The 21980-nt window shown below is 48.1% G+C and overlaps 1 protein-coding gene across 2 annotated transcripts in view; it reads right to left on the bottom strand.

The window, feature by feature from the left end:
* Window positions 1–21980, bottom strand: part of KMT2A (lysine methyltransferase 2A) — a 1431261-nt gene that overhangs the window by 18202 nt on the left and 1391079 nt on the right. For both annotated transcript variants that reach the window (XM_086956712.1, XM_086956713.1), the window contains exons 32-34: window positions 5148–5255; window positions 4872–4955; window positions 4110–4239 (exon numbers count right to left, since the gene is read on the bottom strand). In XM_086956712.1, coding sequence (XP_086812838.1) covers window positions 4110–4239; window positions 4872–4955; window positions 5148–5255 — 322 coding nt within the window. The remainder of the gene's footprint in view (window positions 1–4109; window positions 4240–4871; window positions 4956–5147; window positions 5256–21980) is intronic.

Below are 21980 nucleotides of genomic sequence, written 5' to 3'. Positions count from 1 at the left end.
AGGCCACCACGGGGCTACCGGGATCAGCCTGCACGGTTCTTTCTTGATCTTCACCAGTACGCGGGGAAGAAGAGGAATTGGAGGAAAAACGTAGGCAAAGACGCCGGACCATGCCATGGAAAACGCATTCCCCCAAGATCCCTTCTGGGGAAGCCAGCTTGCGAAGTACTGGCATTTCCTGTTTTCGCTTGTAGCGAAGAGGTCCACTATCGGTGTTCCCCCATCTTCGAAAGATGCTGTCCAGGATCTCCTGGTCCAGCTCCCATTCGTGGCAGGACGATTTGAGTCTGTTGAGAGTATCCGCCTTGACTTTTTGATCCCCCGGGAGGTGTTCTGCTGCCAATGATATTCCTTGCTGAAGAGTCCATTCCCATATCTCCTGGGCTTCCTGAGACAGGCAGAGAGATCTTGTTCCCCCTTGCTTGTTCACATAATGCATCGTCGTAGTGTTGTCTGTTCTTACCAACACCGGCGAACCTCTTATCCTTGGCAGAAAAACGAGTAATGCCAAGCGGATCGCTCTGAGCTCCAGCAGATTTATGTGCAATTGCTGACTTGAAGGTCCTGAAGGAAAGCTCCCCATTCTTCTAAAGACGCATCCGTCGTCACCACCAGAGGAGCCGCTCTTGCCAGAAACGTCAGACCTTGACACATTTCCTTTTTGTGTCCACCACTCTGCTGCCTGTACCATCACTGGTGTGACCCATATTGTATCGTCGAAGGATCCCTCCGCCTGACGCCATTGGAGATCGATCTGCTCCTGCCATGGGCGCATCCTTAACCTGCAGCAAGGCACCAGAATACAAGATGACATCATGCCCAGCAAGGATTTGTACCTGCGGACTGAAAGAGACTTTCTTTTTACAAAGTCTTGGAAGAGGGAAACAATTCTCAGTTGCCTTTCTTCGGAAGGGAACGCCTTGTTGCATTCCGTGTCCAATATTGCCCCCAGAAATGTGATCACTTTTGCTGGGTGGAGGTTTGACTTTCCCTCGTGGAGAGTCAATCCAAGTTTGGTGAACAAGTCTATGCAGGCTTGTGTTGACGCTCTGGCCTGTACCTTTGATGGTGCTTTGACTAACCAGTCGTCGAGGTAAGGAAATATTTGAGGTCTTTGCTTCCTCAACACCGCCGCTACTGGAGCCAGGCATTTCGTGAATACTCTCGGCGCTGACTTCAAGCCGAATGGCAGTACTTTGAATTGGTAATGTCTTCTGGCTACTAACAACCGAAGGTACTGTTTGTGTGCAGGATCGATCGGCACGTGGAAATACACGTCTTGTAGATCCAATGTAGTCATATGATCTCCTGGGTTCAATAACGGAAGGATGTCCTGCAGAGACACCAACCTGAAAGATTGCTTCTTGAGATAGGTGTTTAAGGATCTGAGATCCAGAATGGGGCGCCATTGGAGCTTGTTTTTCCTGACAAGAAAAAAAACGGGAGTAAAACCCCTTGTTTTCCTGGGCTTTCGGTACCGGTTCTATTGCTCCCTTTCGGAGCATTGCCCGAATATCCTGCCGGAGTTGATGCAGATGGTTGGCTCTCTGGTGCATCGGTGGCATACAAGGGGGCGTTTGAAGAAATTCTAGGGTATGACCGAATTGAACTATTTTGAGGACCCATTGGTTCGTTGTTATTTTCCGCCAATTGTGAAGATAGTGAACAATCTTTCCCCCCCAGGGGACCATCTGACCTAGCCGGAAGATGGAGGTTGTCATTGCAGACGGGTGTTGTCCTTTCCCCGGCCACCCCGTCCTCTTGGAGTTGATTTTGTATATCCTCCTGATTGACACTGACTGTAATGTTGATGGTAAGGCTGCGATGAGGCCGAATAAGAAGAATATCTCCCCTGTTGGTATCCTCCTCTATACGAGGACTGCCCTCTGCCCCTGGAGCCACGAAAAGCGGGTTTTCTGTATTGCAGTGTCCCCAGAGCTTTTGCCATATCAGTATCCTTCTTGATACTTTGCAGAGTATCATCAATATGCTTCCCAAACAGATCTTCTCCATTGAAAGGGAGGTCTAAAATCTTGTTTTGCACCTCCGGCCTAAACGCCGTTGCTCGCAGCCATCCTTGCCTGCGCAGGACCGCTGCTCCTCCCAAGGATCTGAAAGCTGTGGTCGCTATATCCATAGTGCAGTCTATGACTTCGGCCGAAGTCCTCTCCCCTTCCAGGAGAATCTTCTTCGCCTCCTGCTTCTCTGGTTCCGGCACCTGGTTAATGTATGGAGACAGGTCACACCACATCTGCCTGTCGTACCTACCCAAAATAGGGAGGGCATTAGCTGCTTTCACTAGCAGAGCCGACATTAAGGAGAAACGTTTTCCTGCATTATCCAACCTTCTGCCCTCTCTGTCCGGAGGTGTTGTGATCGGAGCAGATGGGTTCCTGGATTTCTGTTGCGCCGCCTGAGTATTCACAGAATCCGGTTTGGGATGACCCAAAAGACAAGCTGGAGCATCCATAGATGCCTTATACTTTTTATCTAGTCTGGCCAGAACCGGCTCACCGTAGCTGGCGTCTCCATGACTTTTAATCCTTCCTCCCAAATATGACTCACAATAGGCAAGGATCGCACAGATTTGCGATATGAGTCCTTGAAGTCGTATAAAAAACATTCCGCTTTATCCTCAGTCATGGTGAGTGCCTCTGGTGTTATAGGCTTTTCCAAGGCACCAATCTTTTCTCTGGTGTTTTTTCCCTCGTCGACGGGCCTGTCGACGAGATTCCCATCGCTGTCGACCAAGCCATCGTCTTCGACGCCACCGTCGACGTTGTAGTCACCGTCGACGCTGCCGTCGTCGACAGTAAACCCATCGACAATATCTCCGTCAACGCCGTTTTCTCACCAGCTTTAACACCATCTTTCTTCGTCGACGACGGAGGTGTTTTTGTCGTCGATGACACCTTTTTCGTCGACGGTCCCGTCGACGGTGCTGAACCACTACCCTTCTTCTCAGAGGGCGTAGAAGAAGTCTGTTTGACGGTAATCTTGATTTCCTGAGGTGATTTTGGTGGCTCTGAGGCGGATTTCACTTGTTTCACCTCACAAGCAGTACCCTTCTTCCCCTTAGCTTTAACTGAAGGGGATTTAGATAGACTGCGCCCTGAAGACCCTGGAGTGGTCTTTTTTGGGGCCTTCTCAGGTCTTTCTCCTGAGGAATGTGTATTGAGGACATCTACTTCTCTTCTGAGATCTCTTAGACGCCACAGATTCCTCTTCACTCTCACTTGAGAGGATTTCTTTCCTGGCTTTAACCTTCTGGAGCCAGATCAGCAGCCTTCCCTCACGATCCCTCAAGGTTTTATTCAAAAAGGTACGACATACTTTACAATCTGCTGCCTTATGGTCTGGATAAAGGCAGTAGATGCAAACCTTGTGAGGGTCATCTGTATAAAGCCTCTTCTTAGAGCAGGTGGAACAAGCTCTAAATAATCCTTTATTCTCCTTCTCAAACATGGTAGATGAAAAAGACCTCAAATCTTAGTCAAAATACTGTAAAAGTAAAGAATTTGAGGAGAGCTCAAAGGAGACTCCCTAGCACAACGTGCGGTAGAAAAATCTGAGGGGCAGAAGGTTCTCTCAGGAGTGTTCCAGAGGGTGAGGAGCACTGATTGGTTCAGGGAAAAGTTTGGGCGTTTTTTACATAACAACGGCAATGGGTTACAAAAGGGAAATGGGCCTAGGCCTCTTTTCAGTTTGCTATACTACTAAGCACTGCTTTTTTATATACTGGAGACTCCCGTCTCGACGACGGAGAATGGTTCAGGCATGTGAATCTATGAAAGTTCCAATATTGGAGTAAGATGAAACATGCTTAATGCTTTTTTCGGTTTTATTCCCAAAAGGAAATTCACAGCATTACTTCGAATTTCCTAAAAGAGCCACAGACTGTAGTAAAAATAAATTACAACTAAATGGAGCCGGAGATTAACCAATTAATTTAATTGCATTACACACTTCGGCACACCAAAAAGTTATTCTTGGGAACCGTAAAGCATGCTTCCCCAATCAATTTCCCCAGCGCACATGAAGCAACAATCCCAAAGGAGGGCAAACATGTGCCTCACTTCACGAAGCATGGCACTCTTGTCAAACCTCACCTTGCTGTCATAGTATTTCTCCCGTTTGTCTGTGAGAGTGGATCGGATCACATTTCCTGAGTATTCGATCACCATCTCACCGGCATCAATGTTTCGCTTGCAGAACAAACCACGGCCATGGATAGGAGACCTGTGTAAGAGCAACACACTGCCTGAGAACAGCAATATCATCAAATGCATATTGAAATTCTTGTAGTGGGAAGAACATAGCATGATGCCAACCTTGATGGGACCCATAAGAATCTAGTAATAGGGGGCAGCAACTGTCTGATCTAAGTGAGGGAGGGGATTTATAAGCCTGTAGCATGAAGAGAACAACTTGGAGAAAGTGACTGAGTGAAATTAAGCAGTAGCAATGGAAGAGTTTGGCGTTTATCAGTCCTTGGCATATGGACCTCTTTAACTGGGTAGTGCAGCTTGGTGACTTCAGAACGGAGTGCATTTTTGTGACTGAATTGTTGATTGGTGTCAGTCAAAGCTGGCTCCATCAGGCGTAAGTATTGGTGTGTGACCTTGGTCTCCGTGGGTACGAGACCCCTGGATATGTAATACTGGGAGAATGCAAAGTTGGTGTCAGTGAAATGTGGGACCCGTGAGGCTCTAGTTTCGGTAAGTGTGAGTGCTATGGGTGACTGCAACAAGAGGTGGAAACTTAGTCAGTGCGGGACTAGTTGTGCTATAGCAATGAGAAAGTGAATGTTGTGCCAGAGTTACATTGTTGGATATGTCCTACTACAGTTGTGTCGCCCAAGTCATATTTACCTATAGACACCAACAGCTTCTTTCGAGGTCTTCTTCAAGTGTCGGAACCTCATTGGCATTGGTAGGTCCATGCTAGTAGCCCTCCTGTAACAAATGCAGACAAAACACAGCTCAAATATAACATTTGCCACAAATTAACAATACATCACATCAAATACATACTCTTCTGAAAACACTGGATTACGACTTGAACAGGCAAAACAAAGAACTGGAACCAATATATTTTTACAGCATCAAAAACACCCTTTACCACCAAAAAACCTTCAGCCTTCATACCTGGCAGACTTGAGCAGCACTTCCTCCTCTTCCTCATCATTGGGGTTGTAGTCAGGAGGCTGCCGATGTTTTGAGGCCAGGAAGTTGAACATATCAAATGCTGATTTCCTATAGATGTTAGAAAGGTGATGTTGAGAGCTGTATGCATAATAGGTGAGAGATTTGATGATGCTCTTCTCTACGATACATACACTAGTACATATCAGTAAGCTTTCACTTGTACATTATGGCGTAAGAAGAATTTATTTTCTACAAAAAAAAGACACATACTTCTAAAAGATCTATGTTGGACAGAATATGATTTCATTAACTAATTACATTATATAAAAACCACTAAGAAGACTTAAAAAACAGAGAAGTTACCAAAATAGTTTCTTCGTGCAAGATCTCTTTGTGGTTTCACCTCATTTGAGCAGAAGTGTATGGTCTTCCACTTTGGGAAACTACCTTTTCTAGCAATCTTAGTTGAATGGAGACTACCACAAACTTGGTTTAATGCTGTTGAAAATGAATTCTGTTCACATTTCTTTGTATACCATATTTTCAACACACTGCACATGAGAATAGCACCATTATTACACAATTTTCAAGTTGAATCAAGTCACTAATCATTTCATCATGTAAGTAATTTGAAAATACAAAATCTATTTGCACATTACTAATTAACAATGTGTTTAATATGTAAGAAAGTTCACATTAGTATTACATTTTTCCTTCTAGTCTGCCCTTTCCCTTAATTTTATGATACAATGTAATGGATGTCTGTGTTTTTCGTTAGACTAAATAAGGAATATGCTACTTACCAGTATGCATCTGTTCTTGGCATGTAGGGCTGCTGACATTCATATCTGTGCATAGATCGCCGCCTAGTGTTGGGTCCGGATGATTGCACATTGTTGTCCTGGAAGAGTCTTCGAAGTATCACTAGATAGGTGGCTCCTCCCCTGGACTACAGTGTGCATGGGCATCCTCTCCATCCTTAGATTGTTTTTCGCCATTGTGGCAAAGATGGAGTATGGTACAATAAGACATGTCCATGCAAGAAAGTAAGAATGAATTCTACAGCTGCGACAGGCACCGGGGAGGAGGGTGGGTGATATGAATGTCAGCAGCCCTACATGCCAAGAACAGATGCATACTGGTAAGTAGCATATTCCGTTCGATGCATGTGGGCTGCTGAATTCATATCTGTGCATAGAATGTATTGCAGTCTCTCCCTTAGCGGTGGCTACCTGTGCCAGCTGCAGCAGTCTGAAACAGTTTGTAGAACAGCCTGTCCTACAGCAGCTTGCTGTTTGGAATGTACATCTATACAATAGTGTTTTGTGACAGTATGTATTGTAGACCATGTGGCTGCTCTACATATTTCCTCTAGAGGAATGTTTCCTAGGAAAGCCATGGATGCCCCTAGTTTGCGTGTAGAATGCGCTCTTGGGGGAACTGTTAAAGTGTGTTTTGCTTTTAGATAACATATTTGAATGCACTTAACTATCCATCTGGCTAACCCAGATTTTGAAATGGGGTTGCCTTTGTGTTGTGGTGAAAAGGCAACAAACAACTGTTTAGTCTTCATAAAATCCTTAGTTCTATCAATGTAGTATAGAAGAGCTCTCTTGACATCTAGTGTGTGTAGAGCCCTTTCAGGTACGGACTGTGGATTTGGAAAGAACACTGGCAGTTCTATGGTTTGATTGATATGAAAATAGGATACCACTTTTGGAATAAATTTAGGGTTTGTTCTAAGAACCACCCTATTTGCATGTATTTGGATGAATGGCTCTTGAATAGTTAGGGCTTGCAGCTTGCTAACTCTTCTAAGCGAAGTGATCGCTACAAGAAAAGCCACCTTCCATGTTAGAAATTGTAATTCACATGAATGCAACGGTTCAAATGGTGGTCCCATTAGTCTGGTTAAAACGATGTTTAGGTTCCAGACAGGTGAAGGTGGGTGTTTTGGGGGGATTATTCGTTTGAGTCCCTCCATGAATGCTTTAATTGCAGGCACTCTAAACAGCGGAAGATGCTGCCTGTTCTGAAGATAATCTGCAATGGCAGCTAAGTGTATTCTTATAGATGAATAAACTAGATTGCAACAATGTTGGTGCAAAAGATAGCAAATTATATTTTGCGTTGAAGCATCTAGTGGGTTTATGTCATTGTTATTACAGTAAATGAAAAACGCTTCCACTTTGCAGCGTAACATGCTCTGGTAGTAGGTTTTCTTGCCTCCTTGATAATGTTCATACAGTCAGGAGGTAAGTTTAGGTACCCAAACTCGAAGACTTCAGGAGCCAGATTGCAAGGTTCAGTTGTTGCGGATCTGGGTGCTGTATGTCTCCATGGCTCTGAGTGAGAAGAGTGGGTGTTAGCCGCAGTGTTTGATGAGGCACCACGGAAAGTTCTAGAAAAGTTGTGTACTATGGTTGCCTAGCCCATGTTGGAGCAACCAGGATTAGTGTCAGTGAATGCTGGCGTAGTTTGCGTGCCACTAGCGGTATTAACGGTGCTGGGGGAAAAGCGTACGCAAATTTGCCTGACCAGTTCATCCATATCGCATTGCCCTGCGACAGTGGATGTGGAAACCTGGCGGCAAAGTACTGGCATTTTGTGTTTTCCCATGTGGCAAAAGGTCTATCTCTGGTTGCCCCCACTGTTGGAAGTATGGTTGTAGCACTGTGGGATGAATCTCCCACTCGTGCATTTGTTGGCTGTGTCTGCTGAGCAGATCCGCTATTTGGTTGTCCTTGCCTGGGAGGTGTTCCGCCATGAGAAAAATGTTTCTCTGAATGGCCCACTTCCCCATGCTTTGGGCTAGATGTGATAGCTGTGGAGAGTGTGTTCCTCCCTGTTTCTGTATGTAGTACATTACTGTCATGTTGTCCGTCCGGATCAACAGTCTTGTTGCATAAATGTACTTTGAACGCTTTCATTGCCAGAAAAATTGCCATCAGCTCTAGCAAGTTGATGTGCATTTTGTTTTGTTTTGTTGTGTTGTCCATAGGCCCTGCACTGTGTACTGAAGGACATGGGCTCCCCATCCTATCAGGGATGCGTCCGTAGTCAACACTATTTGTGGTACAGGCTCTTGGAACAGTCATCCCTTGCAAAGGTTTTGTGGATTCCACCAATGCAGAGAGTTGTATGCACGACTGGTCACCAACACTAGGTCTTTCAATTGTCCTTGAGCCAGGTTCCACTGCCGTGATAAGCACTCTTGTAGCGGACGCATGTGTAGTCTTGCGTGAGGGACTATGAAGATGCACGAAGCCATCATGCCTATGAGTTGCATAAACACTCGGGCAGAGAGCGAGTGTTGGGGCTTGAACTTTTGGATCAGCAGTTGCATACTGTTGATTCTTGCAGTGTTTGGGTATGTTTTTGCTGCTAGAGTATCTATCGTTGCTCTCAGGTACTGCTGTACATGGGATGGCTGAAGATGAGATTTTGGGTAGTTCAACGTGAAGCCTAGACTGTGCAGGAGGTGAATGGTGCGGGACATGCGGCTGGACATTGCTGGGCGACTTTGCTTGTATTAGCCAGTCGTCCAGGTACAGATAGACGTGAATATGTTGTCTTCTCAAATGTGCAGCTACTGTCGCTAGGCATTTTGTGAACACCCTTGGGGCTGTTGTTACACCAAATGGAAGGACTTTGAATTGGTAATGTTGATTCTGTATTGTGAACCTGAGATATTTCCTGTGAGCAGGATGTATCGGTATATGGAAGTATGCGTCTTTGAGGTCCAAAGTTGCGAGGAAGTCTCCTTGTTGCAGCAGTGGTAAGACTTGTTGTAGAGAGAGCATATGAAAATGCTCTGATAAAATGTATTGATTTAGGGGCCTGAGGTCCAAAATTGGCCTGAGAGACCCGTCCTTTTTGGGGATGAGGAAATATAGTGAGTATACCCCTGTACCCTGATGTTCTAATGGTACTAGTTCTATGGCCCCTTTTTGCAGCATGCTGATTACTTCTTGCTGCAATATGTTTAGGTGTTCTACAGACATAGGACAGTGTTGGGTGGTGTGGATGTTAGCTCTAGCAATAGCCATCCTGGATAATTTGCCTTACCCACTTGTCTGTACTGATGTTTTGCCAGACCGGTAGGAACTGCTGTAATCGTCCCCCGACTGGTGTTGTATGGTCTGGGGGTAGCGCCAATTAGTCACTGTTTTGTGTTGGTAGAGGATCTGGTGGTATTATTCCCTCGTCCTCTGCCTTTGTTGTTATTGCCGCGGTATCCACCTCTATTGTTCTTATTGTAGGTGGTTTGCGTATTCCTTTTGTAGTTTGAGGTCTGCTGTGATGAGTTACCTCTTGTAGCTCCTCTGTAATTGGAGCGACGAAAGGAGCCTCTATGTTGTTGGGACTGCAAGGCTCCCATAGACTTAGCCGACATATATTAGCTGCTTGAGCAGCTACCCTCTTTCCTGAGGTCTCTAAGATCTTTGATTCTTTGTCAGGAGGTGGAGCTTCTCCAGTTGTTTGTGAGATTGCACGTTTACGTGCATTGGATACCACTAAAGAATCTAAAGGAGTTGTCCCTTAATATATATGGGGTCTACTGGTGCTGGTCTGTATTTCCTCTCTATTCTGGGGTTAATGACCCGTGCCCTATTTGTTCCCTTAAATATGTCACCTGCATGTTTAAGTACCCCTTTTAACATAGGTAGTGTTTTGACAGATCTTTCTGATGTGGCAAAAGTGTCAAAGAGGAAATCTTCCTCAATGGGGTCTGCATGCATCTCTACATTGTGATGGAGGGCTGCCCTATCTATTAGTGCATTAAAAGCAGCTGTATCCTCTGTAGGAGAAGGCTTAGCAGGGTATGCAGGTGTATCTGGAATGGGCTGAGAGTCACCAGGATCTACTGTGTCAGCCCATGGTTGAGGTGGACTGTGTTGGTCAGGGTCTACTGGGTAATTGTATTCCTCATTATCTTCATAATCCACCTCTTCATCTGAGTGTGGGTGTATATGTGTATGTGTTAGGCATAGTTGGTTTTATAGGATCAAATAGAATAGGTGAAGTAGAACAGTCCCTTTTCTTTTTGAGTGGGATGATATGTCTGTTTATCAGTTTCTGGTCTGATTTTCCTCTTGTAGAGAGTGACTTTGCCAGAATTAGGGTCAATGTAAAGTTTTGACTGTTCTTCTGATGAGGGGTCTGGATATAAGATCTCCTGCTCAGTAGTCCTTGTTTTTTTTCCCAATGTCTTTGGTTTTGTTTGTTTCGGTTCGATCCCGGACTTCGGGTCGATCGCCTTTGTCTTAAAGGAAGTTGGTAGGCCAAATTTGATCGGTCCGAGAGCCCTTTGTGTTCCAACAGTCTTTTTAGGTTGTGCCTGTTTCTTCGGAGCCGATGTTCTTATCGGTTCGACGTTCTTTGTCGTGTCGATAGTGCCCTTCTGACCTTGTGGCGTCCTCGAGACCTGTGGTTTCGGACCGATGCCTTGTGGTCTCGGCTCGATGGCCTTCTTTTGGTCGATTTTATTCGGCTCGATCGTCTTCGGTTGCACAGCCATTGGTTTGTCGACTCTGTTTCGGTTCGACAACCTTCTTCGGAACGAGTCCCTTTTTTGTGTTGTCGGCGCCGATCTTATCGGTTCGACGGCCTTTTGTTTTGGAGTGGATATAGGTGCGCTGGCCTTCGGCTCGACGACCATTGTGTTCGACTCCGATGGATCGATATAGTTTGGTCCGAAGACCGTATTGTCGACGATCTTCTTTGGGATCGACTCCGATGGATCGACGTAGTTTGGTCCGAAGACTGTGTAGTCGACCAGTTTCGGTTTCGTTTTTGGTTCCATAACTTTCGGTATCAACAATTTCGGGTAATGTTGATCAGATGGCTCTTTTCTAATATTCTTAGCCGAGCTGTATCGCGGGGCTATAGAATGGGTTTCAAGATCTTGGCTAAGGCCTTCCGGCGATGCCTCGACCTGAGCCTGTGGAACCATAGAAGTGTATGTTTGGGGCGTCGTACTCACGGTTGGCCCCGTTTCATCACTGGAGTCATCTTCAACGGCTCCGATCCCTTGTTCGTCGTCTCCTACCTCGACGATGTCTTCTCCTTCGTCGGCATATTAGTTGGAGTCATGCCCTGAATCTCGATCCGACTGTTGATCTGATTCTTCAGCTTCAACGAGATCATCTTCATCGTCAAAGATATTTTCCGGCTCCGGCGCTTGTCGAAAACAATACAGACGAGTCCGAAGGCCTTTTGGACTTTTAGAAAAGTTTTTTTCGATTCCGAACTTCGAGTAAAGGAAAGTACATCCGAATCCAATGGCGGAAAAAAACAATCTAAGGATGGAGAGGATGCCCATGCGCACTGTAGTCCAGGGGAGGAGCCACCTATCTCGTGATACTTCGAAGACTCTTCCAGGACAACAATGTGCAATCATCCGGACCCTACAGTAGGCGGCGATCTATGCACAGATATGAATTTAGCAGCCCATATGCCTCGAACACAATATTTACTTATCTGTCACAGTAGTTCCCCCAAATTCATAAATTCAGTTATTCCTCACACCCAAGGTAAGTTACTTCCTTGTAATCCTAGACAAACAAGTGACTTAACTTCGATAAAGGGTTTTCTGGTAGACACTTTTTAAAAGCAGGGTCCTCTCCTTGTTAATTTCCTCAGGTGCTAGACTGGATCCGGAAACGTTTGTAGCAATTCGCTCACAAGTCGACAGGTGCCATTGTGCTTGTCCGCCCTGTCCCAGACATTACGTCAGGGCCACCATACATGCGCCACCTCTGTGCTCGGACGTCAGTTTCTTTCTGATCTCCATCTGCACTGATGGACGTGAAGCTACTGAAATCAGTTTATGGCAGTGTGCAGTATTTAGGTTGGAATCTTATTAATGGATGATATGAGTCCATTCCACAGAGGTGGTCTTTCCTTTATTCCATGGGCATTGCACCTTTTCTTCTGTTACGTTGTCACAGAGCCATCGAGCAGAAGTTCCTACTGGAAACCCAGATGGGACCATGGGGGACAGAAGGCACACCAAAGGGAACTGTAATGAAATTAAATTAAACAGCTGTAGCCTAGCCTTCGTTAAGGCAGAAACCATTTTCAGAATCAGCAATAGCCAAGAAAACTCTGGCTGCTTTGGCTACAAGGCCACAATTAGTTGATGTTGAAGTAAGGTGCTGCGACTGCTGACTATGTACTGCCCCCCTGGATCAGGAGCAACTAGACATCGTAGAGATTGGGTTGTGCTTCTTATATTGCTTCCTCGACTTCCCCTTGGACCTAACTGATGAGGGTGATTTATATTGGACAGACCTTGCTTTGTGTGTTCTGCAACAAACCTTGGAACTCCCCTGTCCTTGATGGTTTTAAGTGCATCAGAAATCATTTTTCACACAACTTGGAGTCATGCTTGGTGTGAAGCACCATAAGTAGATGTTATGTGGTCCATCACTGACATTTGCTTCTGGAATGTCACCATGGACTGAAACCTGCCATCCATAAGGGCAACATCACTGCACCCAGCCAAGTTTGATGAAGAATGTGAGAATTTTGTGAAAGGTGAAATAAGTGGGAGCAAAGCTCTGGGTTCCCAACTTTGGGCGCAGACAAAGAGAAACTGGTGTCAGCATGCAGATTTAGTGCCCTTATATTACTCTGAGCAATGCAATACATGATTAAGTGCTAGCAGCCAATCGGCACCTGCAGTGTTGGAGAGTGTGCGAGCAGTGGGCGTGGCAGAAGATGTGAGCCCGGCTGCGGCGAGGGGTTCTTTAAGGGGAGTCTGTTACCAGGGAATTCGGTCTCTCCTCTCACCTGTCTGCCACTGCCAACTAGACTGCGCCTTAGGAGGTTAGACGGTTGCTAACCTCCGGGTTTGATGGCAGAGAGGAGAGGGTTATAACGTGCAGTGCCGCGGGGTGGCCCGACCAGCATAACCAGCAAGCAGAGTTAAGGTAAGTCCCTTGGGCCATGGTTCACCGGTAGTGGGCAAGGAGGGGGCTGGCATTAGGCCTGAGCAGCTTGTGCCTTACTAGCATAGAGGGCTGCATGCCAGCTCCACTCCCCAATTCCATTCCCCAACTGCATATCCACCATCCAGCACCATGTAGCCCTCCCAGCCACAATTGGCTGTAAATGCATTGCCTACTCAATCTAGTCGTCCCCAGCAGCTAACACACAGCACAATGCTTAAGTTGTGAAAACAGCTGCTAGAGGGCACTATCAGAGGACGCGGACTGAAGGCTCCAGAAAATCTTGGAAAGGCTTCTATAGTGATGGGTAAATAGCAGCAAGAGGGTGGCTAGTAAGGCAGTCACATCAGCGATGGTGCGCTTGTGCTCTCCTGCGCAGAAGCCGCTACAACCGCCGCAAACCAGGTGAGGTCTGGTAGCACTGGAAGCTCTGTCTGTGGCCCTCAGGTCATGGGAGTAGGCGGCACTGCTGCAGGCCTACTCAACGCTGCCTCTGATCCCCAGGGGCCATGGACTAGCATTGCTTCTAGAGGTGTACCTCTGTCAGTCCCTCTACTCTCACTGATGTGACAGGCTTTCTTTTTCGTCCATTTTCTGACCACTCACCATATCAGGCTGAGCCGAAACATAACTGAGTGCCTCACAGAGAAGCCAAGTAAGAAACGGAGTAATCGCTTCTACAACAAATCATCGGATCCAAAATATTAATAACATTGGATACTCTCATTTGAAGATCATGTATTTAACACACACAGCTGTGCTGATAAAGCACAAAGGTCCATCTCGAAATATCTGGAAAAGTCCGGAGCCACAAGGATGACTTGGGCCCGGTCGCGCTTGATCTTCTTCAGCACTCTGGGCAGAAGTGGTATAGGCGGAAAGGCGTACAATAGACCGCAACTTCACTCGCGACAAAAAAGCGTCTCGAGCGAGCGCCTGATGACATTGCGCGTTCTCTTCTGTGGCGAATAGATCTAACCAAGGCTCTTCCCACTGCTGAAAGAGGCCTTGTGCCACGTCCGAGTTCAGACGCCATTCGTGATCCATCATGAACCGACGGCTGAGTTTGTCCGCCCTGGCGTTCAGGGAACCTGCCAGGTGTTAAACCACCAGGGTCACGCACTGATGTTCCAGCCACTGCCAGAGGCGCAGAGCCTCGTGGCATAGGGTCCACGACCCCACCCTGCCCTGTTTGTTACAGTACCACATGGCGGTGGTGCTGTCCGTGAAGAACAAGTTACTTACCTTCGGTAACGATATATCTGTAAGAAACATTAGTTAGTGTTAGATTCCTTACCTTAGAATATCCCCAGGCGTCAGTCTGGATCCGGAAACTTTTGCGTAGCAGTACCCCTGCGCGTCGGTAGGCGTCGTCTGCAGGCGTCCCCTGCGGCTCCGCGTCCGTCGTGCGCCGTGATGACATCGCTGGAGTATATAGACGCCGCCTCCGCGCGCTGACGTCAGTTCTTTGCACACAGCTTTTCCGCGCCAGAACACGCAGAGCCATGTGAGAACCAACACTGGTGCCATTGAAAACTAGGGCCCTGAAAGGGATTGTCCTTAACCCTAGGTATCAGTTCGCAGAACGGGGAGGATGGGTGGGTCGGTAAGGAATCTAATACTAACCAATGTTTCTTACAGATATATCGTTACCGAAGGTAAGTAACTTGTTCATCTGAAAGAAACACGTTAGTATTAGATTCCTTACCTTAGAATAGATACCCCCGCAATACCAACCCCGGTGGTGGGTCTGCGAACCAATACATTCCTACACCAGAAAGTCCTGGAGGACAGAACGGCCAAAGAAGCCATCCCTCCGGACTTGACTGTCCAGGCAGTAGTGCCTCGCAAAGGTGTGCAGCGAGGCCCACGTAGCCGCCTGGCAAATGTCCTGCAAGGGGACTCCCCGGCCCAGGGCAGTAGTAGCTGCCGTGGCCCGAGTGGAATGGGCCCTCAGCCCAACAGGAGGCTCCTTGCGAGCCAAAGAGTAGCACGCTTTGATGCACAGAACGACCCACCGAGAGATGGTCCGTTTATGTACCGCCCGTCCCTTCTTCGCACCCACGTAGCCAACAAACAGTTGGTCATCCACCCGGAACTGGCGTGTGCGATCCATGTAAAATGAAAGCGCACGTTTTGGGTCCAGACGATGGAGCCGCTCTTCATCCTTTGAGGGATGCGGAGGCGGGAAGAAGGAGGGGAGGGTGATGGACTGCCCGATGTGAAAAGCAGAAACTACTTTGGGCAGGAAAGAAGGTCTAGTCCTTAGAACCACCTTGTCTGGATGAATGGACAAGAAAGGAGGTTTGACAGAAAGAGCCTGGAGCTCACTCACTCTCCTGGCAGAGGTGATGGCAACCAGGAAGGCCGTTTTCAAAGTCAAGAGACTGAGAGGACAGGAATGAAGTGGCTCAAAGGGAGCACACATCAAAAAGGTTAGGACCAGGTTCAAGTCCCACTGAGGCATCACAAACGGAACAGGAGGATACATGTGTGTGATGCCTGTAGGAAGGTACATCCTGACTATGGTTGCCCCCAACTTTTTGCCCTGTGTTTTAGCTGGTTTTGGACATAGTCGACCTGGGACCCTGCCAATCAGGACCCCAGGCCTACTGCTCTCTCTTTAAAATGGATTCCATGTACCCTAGGTACATTTCCAATTGGTACTGGGCCACCCTATCAGACCCTGTAACTCAGGGCATAGGTGTACCCAGGGCTGCCAGGGGCTGCAGCATGTATTATGCCACCCCTGGCTGGCCTCCTAAATTTGACACAACTGGCTGCATGACAGCTGGGGCAAAGTCGTGTAATCACCCTTTGCTGTAGGTGTAGTATACCTATACCTAACCCTAAAATGGACACACAGATTCCTATCAGTCACTCCTATGGCAGGCCTTGACAATCCTGAAGGCAGAGTGCTTGGAATCGTGTGAGATGGTGCTCTGGCATGAGCTGAGCCTGTCTGCAGCTTGCGGAATCAAGTCCTAATAGCTGTTCCATGATATCGCATACCATATACTCTTAAGTGCATTATAATCCTCGCGGTTAAATGCTATCTTTGGTATTGCTTTATCAAAACATGTCGAGTAAGGTGTCATACGAATTGGAATACTAACCCCTCGCCAATTCTGGCGACGGGGTTAGCATTCCACCCTTCTAGAGGGACACGACATGTATGTAACTGTGAACCCCGGTTAAAGTTAACTGAAGCCTCAGCTCCACAAAATGGATGCTGCCACCACAGACACGAGTCTGACCCCCTGCAGCTGGGAGTCCTTCCAGCGAGGGGAGCCTGGACAAAGGGTTTCCTGTCAGGGGCGGTGCTAGCACCGTCCCAGACATGGTTTTGTGTATCCTGGGTAGGCAGGGCTTTACAGGAAGGTGACTGCTGAGTGGCACCCCGGTGCTCACTACGCATAGGCCAGTCTGAACCAGTTCCAGGGGCACACCAGCCCCTGGCCTGGGGAAGTCCGGCATGGCTGAGGGGTGTAACCACCCCCCACCTAGTCCCACCCATAGGCCGGACCTAGTCACCGGGTCAGCCCCCTTTTTTAGTATAAAGATGGGAGCGGGCCCCCTGTTAAAATTAGATCATCTTTGGAATCAAGATACCACTTTCTTCGAAAGGACTTCACGATTTCTTCTTCAAGATTCTCCCTTGTGGCTAAGGAGTAGTCACCCTGCATCCGCAGGCACCATCCTAAAGAACACTGCGGTCTGCTGCAAGTCCTTCATCACGAATCCGACGACCCAGCTCGACGAGACCCGGCTTCCCTGGCCCCTCTGACCTCTACTCACCTCTACAGCCCAGCTGAGAACCGTGAGTGCGACGAGACCTCAAGGGACCGACGATCGCCAAGACTGCACGACATCTTTACTGCAAGCCCACCGTGTCCTCCACTGGTGAGTGCTTTGGGGTCCGAGAAGCCCCGACCCTGCGCAGCTCCAGCACCCAAGATCAGCCCCCCTGCATCTCCACGATCTGCGTGGGGCCCTTCTGCTGTTTGCTGTGCACCGCGTTGTTTGGCTACCAGCCGGCTGGCTTGTGGCCCTCTGAACGACGCCCAACGACTTCACGACTGCTGGTCTGGTTGCTCCAGGCTGGCCTTTGCTTCCTTCTTCAAGAGAAGCACCCCGGACCCTCCTGGTCCACTCCAGACGCCATTTTAGGTCCACCGCGTGGGCTTGAATTTGCCAAGGCTTTGTTGCCCAATCCTGGGTCCAGCGACGCCGACAGCTTCTATCTTCGTGGGACAGCTCGATCCTCCATCCTGGTCGCCGACAACGCCTCCTGGTCCGTGAGATCTTCGAGTCAAGCGTCACCCACTCACCTAGTCGAGGTGGCTACCATCCGGTGCCCTCCTGGTGCCCACTGACTACTGGCTAGTAGTCTCGAACTTGGTCCCCTCTGCTTTCAGGTGTCATCTATCTTCAAGATCCAGGCTTGGATCCGACTGAACTTTCTTCACTGGTCACCGGCCAGCATCTTTTCTTCCGGCTCCTGGTCCGTCTACGAGGATTCCCGACGTCTTTTCAGACCTATGCAGCTGCAGCCCCTGGGCTAGGTAACTTCGGCATTTCGGTGCCCCAGCATAGCCTCACTATCCAAGGGTCAGAATCTACTTTCGTTTTCTCCCTACCAGGTCGGGTTCGCCCGAGAACACTAACTTTCTAATTCCTAGCTACCATAGACTTTTGTCCCGCATCTCGCGTGAGAGTGCACACACTGCACCCGAGTCCCCTAGGCCTCCTAGACATAATCTAACGATTCCCTAGTCAAGTCCTAGCGATTCCAAAAGCTATTAGTACTGTACTTACCTGCTAGGAATTTCGCATTCCACTTTCAGAGTATATGGTTTTCCGTGCCCCTCGGGCATTTGTATATACTGTGCTAACTTAAGTACTTTTGTAAGAGTTTTGGTTTGTGCTTAGTACCCTGTCCTCATAAAGAGTACAGGGCTGTTGTGATCTTTAAATAAATAACTGTTTATTTTCATAACACTTGTGTGGTGTCCTTTCACTTGGTATTCAAGGGGTATATGTGTGGTAAACAGCTGGCTTAACGCGCCCTCTCGAGTCTTTAGCCTTAGACTGCTCGTATCCACGCTACTAGGATAGCTGGTCTATAAGGTTGACTTACAACCAATCATCAATAAGGGTTGCTGGACTGATACATAGTGTTCACTAGAATAGTGAGCACTGCATATCAGGCCACCTTCTCACATTGGTGAGCAGCGGTTGGGATTTGAGCTTGCTGTTGTTTTACCACACGTATCCTAAGAATATCTTGTTGAAAGATCACATAAGTACTGTTAGGTACACATAACTAAAGCTTAGAATACTCTGAGTTCTACTGAACCAGCTGTTGTAGCTCCTCAAGGCTTAGCACACCTTGGCTGCAACTCTTAGCAAGGGATCAGTAGGTAAACACATAGTGTAGGTAGGTGCATCACTTACACCACACTAGAAACAGTATGTCGGACAAAGGAGGAAACACTGAGGTTCCCCTTGTGTCAGTTGACCCTCCACAGGTCATCCCTTCAAGATATACTGCGCTTAGCTTCCATGAGTTACGACAAGTGTGTACTCTCAGGAAACTAAAACAGGGGTCTAACCCCACCACTTCCTTTCTGATTGGTCTCCTAGAGGCTTATGATGCCAGTAGGGCTGGTAACCCAGACCCTTCTAATCCAGATGGAAGTTTGCCCTCCTTACAGGGTCCCTTTGATATCCATCCCCTCCTTGAGGCAGATGTTGCTGAGGATGAGGATGAGTTATCAGGGGATGAGGCAGATAAGGGACAGGTAGAAGTCAGCAGACTAAGCAGGTCCAACTTAAGCAGACATGAGCTTGGTACTGGGGGACCCCTGGGCCCACTCTCAGGTCAGCTTAACATTGGGAATGGACGAGTTAGGTCTCTATCAAGAGGCTCTAGCAGATCCTTTCGAACCAATGGCTCTCTCAACTCTTCTCACAGAGGAATGTCTTCCCCTAAGAGGAGAGTGTATGAAGCTGAAGAAAGGGCAGTCAAACTGAGGATTGAAAGGGAAGAACTTGCCCTGGCCAAAGAGAGACTTGCCTTTGCTAGAGAGCAACAATTGAGTGGGACAGTTCCCACTGGTGGCAGCAATAAACCTAGCAATAGGGAAAGGAGTTTTGATACAAAGCACCTGAATAAGATAGTGCCCCCCTTTAGGGAAGGGGATGACATCCACAAATGGATTACTGCTTTGGAGAGAGCCTGCACTGTGCAGGGTGTTCCCCAAAGTCAGTGGGCAGCTATCTTGTGGCTCTCCTTTGATGGTAAAGGTAGAGATAAGCTCCTCACCACAAGGGTGGAGGATGCTAACAATTACCAAGTCTTGAAGAATGTACTGGTTGATGGGTTCGGTTTAACCACTGAACAATACAGGATGCTGTTCAGAGACACCCAGAAAACTCAGTCTCAAGATTGGACTGACTTTGTTGATTGTGCCACTAAGGCTTTTGAAGGCTGGCTACTGGGTAGTAAGGTTACTGATTTTAAAGGATTGTATAATCTAATTATGAGGGAGCAAATCTTAAATAATTGTCAGAACCAGCTATTACATCAGCACCTGGTAGACTCTGAGTTGACCTCTCCACAGGAATTGGGTAAGAGGGCAGACAAATGGGTCAGAACTAGGGTTAGGCCTAAAAACCAGGGTGGTGACCAGAAAAAGGAATCAACCAAGCCTCAAGAGAAGGGTGGGGATAAATCCACAGAGAAGACTTCCCAAGGGCCCCAAAACTCCAACAAGGGTGGTGGGTCCCAGAACACTCCTTCTGAACAAAAGAAACCTTATTGCCATACCTGTAAACAGGTGGGCCATTACAAAAGTGATGCCAGTTGCCCTAAAAATGGTAATAAGGGAAATATGCCCCCAGGTAATACTCCTAAACCTCCTGTTACCACTAGTGGTAATCCCCCAGGTGGTGGGAGTGCCCCCAAGAATGTGGTGGGCATTACTTTGGGCAATCAGGAGGACTATGGCTTAGCCAGGTTCCCTGACCACACTCTTGTCTGTGAGACTGGCATGGGGTTTGCCAACTTCACTACTGGACCCCACATTTTGGGCAAGTATAGACAAGAAGTTCTAGTGAATGGTCAGAAAGTTGAGGCATTCAGAGACACAGGGGCCAGCCTCACCATGGTGAGTGACCATCTGGTCCCCTCTGCTCAACTGACCCCTGGTTTTACTTATCAGGTGACAGACATTCATGGAATGAAGAGAAGGCATCCCATGGCAGTAGTCAAGCTCAGCTGGGGTAATGTCACAGGGCCCATGAGAGTGGCAGTGACAGATAACCTACCTGTAGATTGCTTACTGGGGAATGACCTGGAACTCTCAGCATGGGCTGAGGTGGAACAAGAAACTCATTCCAGAATGATAGGCCTATCCAGACAGGTTAGTGGGGCAGTAATAGCTACAGCCCCAGTCCAAGCACCATTCCTCCCTGAAAAGGTTGGAAGGGCAGTGGTAGCCACTGCCCAGGCTCAGACAGACTTTTCAGAACAGGATAGGAGGGCTGTGACAGTCACAGCCCAAACACAGACTGAGTGCCCTCCTGAAAAGGTTGGCAAGGTTGAAATGGTCTCAGCCTCTACTCAGACAGATAGTGAGGTTGTGAAGCCTGAAACAATGGATCACTCCACTCAAACAGAGAGCATTGAGGAGGAAGAAGAGTCTTCCCCCTCCCAGACACTAGGTGAGAGCCAGCCTCCTCAGGGAACTGACTCTACCCCTGTTGAAGGAACTGCCCCAGAGGTAGTCAGGCCTAGCCTGGCAGAACCCCTGATGGCAGTGGACCCTTCCCAGGTGGGACCCAGTCTGGAGCAGGTAACCTGCACCTCTCTACCCTGCCTCAGTCAGCCCAGGGCTGAAGAGACCAGGGAGGCCAGTGGTGGACCCCAAAGGGCCCCCTGTCCAAAAGAACCCCCTAATCAGCAGATTAGGATCACTGAAGCTGGTAAACCTAGCCAAGTGAAAATAGAACAGACTCCTGAGGGATCCCCCTTAAAAGTAGTTAGGGAACTCCCACAGCTGGACACTGTTGGGCACAGCCAAACATGGGGCCTAAAAACCCCAGACCTGACCTGTCCCTCCAGTAAGCCAAACAGAGGGACTCAGCCTCCAGCTTTAGGTAGCCAGAGGCTGACCCTGAGAGCTCAGTGCATCTCAGCTAAAGAAAGAAAGGCACACATGATGAATGGTGATTGGAGGAAGTTGAGCCCAAAGGTAGAGGAGCCTCACTTCAGTACTCCATCCCAGCATCAGCCTTCTTCTTTCCCAAGACACACCAGAGACAGAGATTCCCTATGGTGGAGACCCTCAGATACCCTTAGGGTGAGGGGTTGCCTAGTGGACCATGACACAGGGGGAAACCAAGCCAGAGCTGGTCCTTCCTTATATGGCCACTTAGGTAATAGAGGCTTACCTGGACAAGGATAGCCTTATCTCCTTTCGTTTGGGGGGGGGTTGTGTAGGAAGGTACATCCTGACTATGGTTGCCCCCAACTTTTTGCCCTGTGTTTTAGCTGGTTTTGGACATAGTCGACCTGGGACCCTGCCAATCAGGACCCCAGGCCTACTGCTCTCTCTTTAAAATGGATTCCATGTACCCTAGGTACATTTCCAATTGGTACTGGGCCACCCTATCAGACCCTGTAACTCAGGGCATAGGTGTACCCAGGGCTGCCAGGGGCTGCAGCATGTATTATGCCACCCCTGGCTGGCCTCCTAAATTTGACACAACTGGCTGCATGACAGCTGGGGCAAAGTCGTGTAATCACCCTTTGCTGTAGGTGTAGTATACCTATACCTAACCCTAAAATGGACACACAGATTCCTATCAGTCA

The sequence above is a fragment of the Lissotriton vulgaris genome, chromosome 2_1 (assembly GCF_964263255.1).
Source record: "Lissotriton vulgaris chromosome 2_1, aLisVul1.2, whole genome shotgun sequence".
Taxonomy (NCBI): Eukaryota; Metazoa; Chordata; class Amphibia; order Caudata; family Salamandridae; genus Lissotriton; species Lissotriton vulgaris.
The sequence above is the reverse complement of the archived record's forward strand: the minus strand, read 5'-3'. Positions and strand labels throughout refer to the sequence as shown.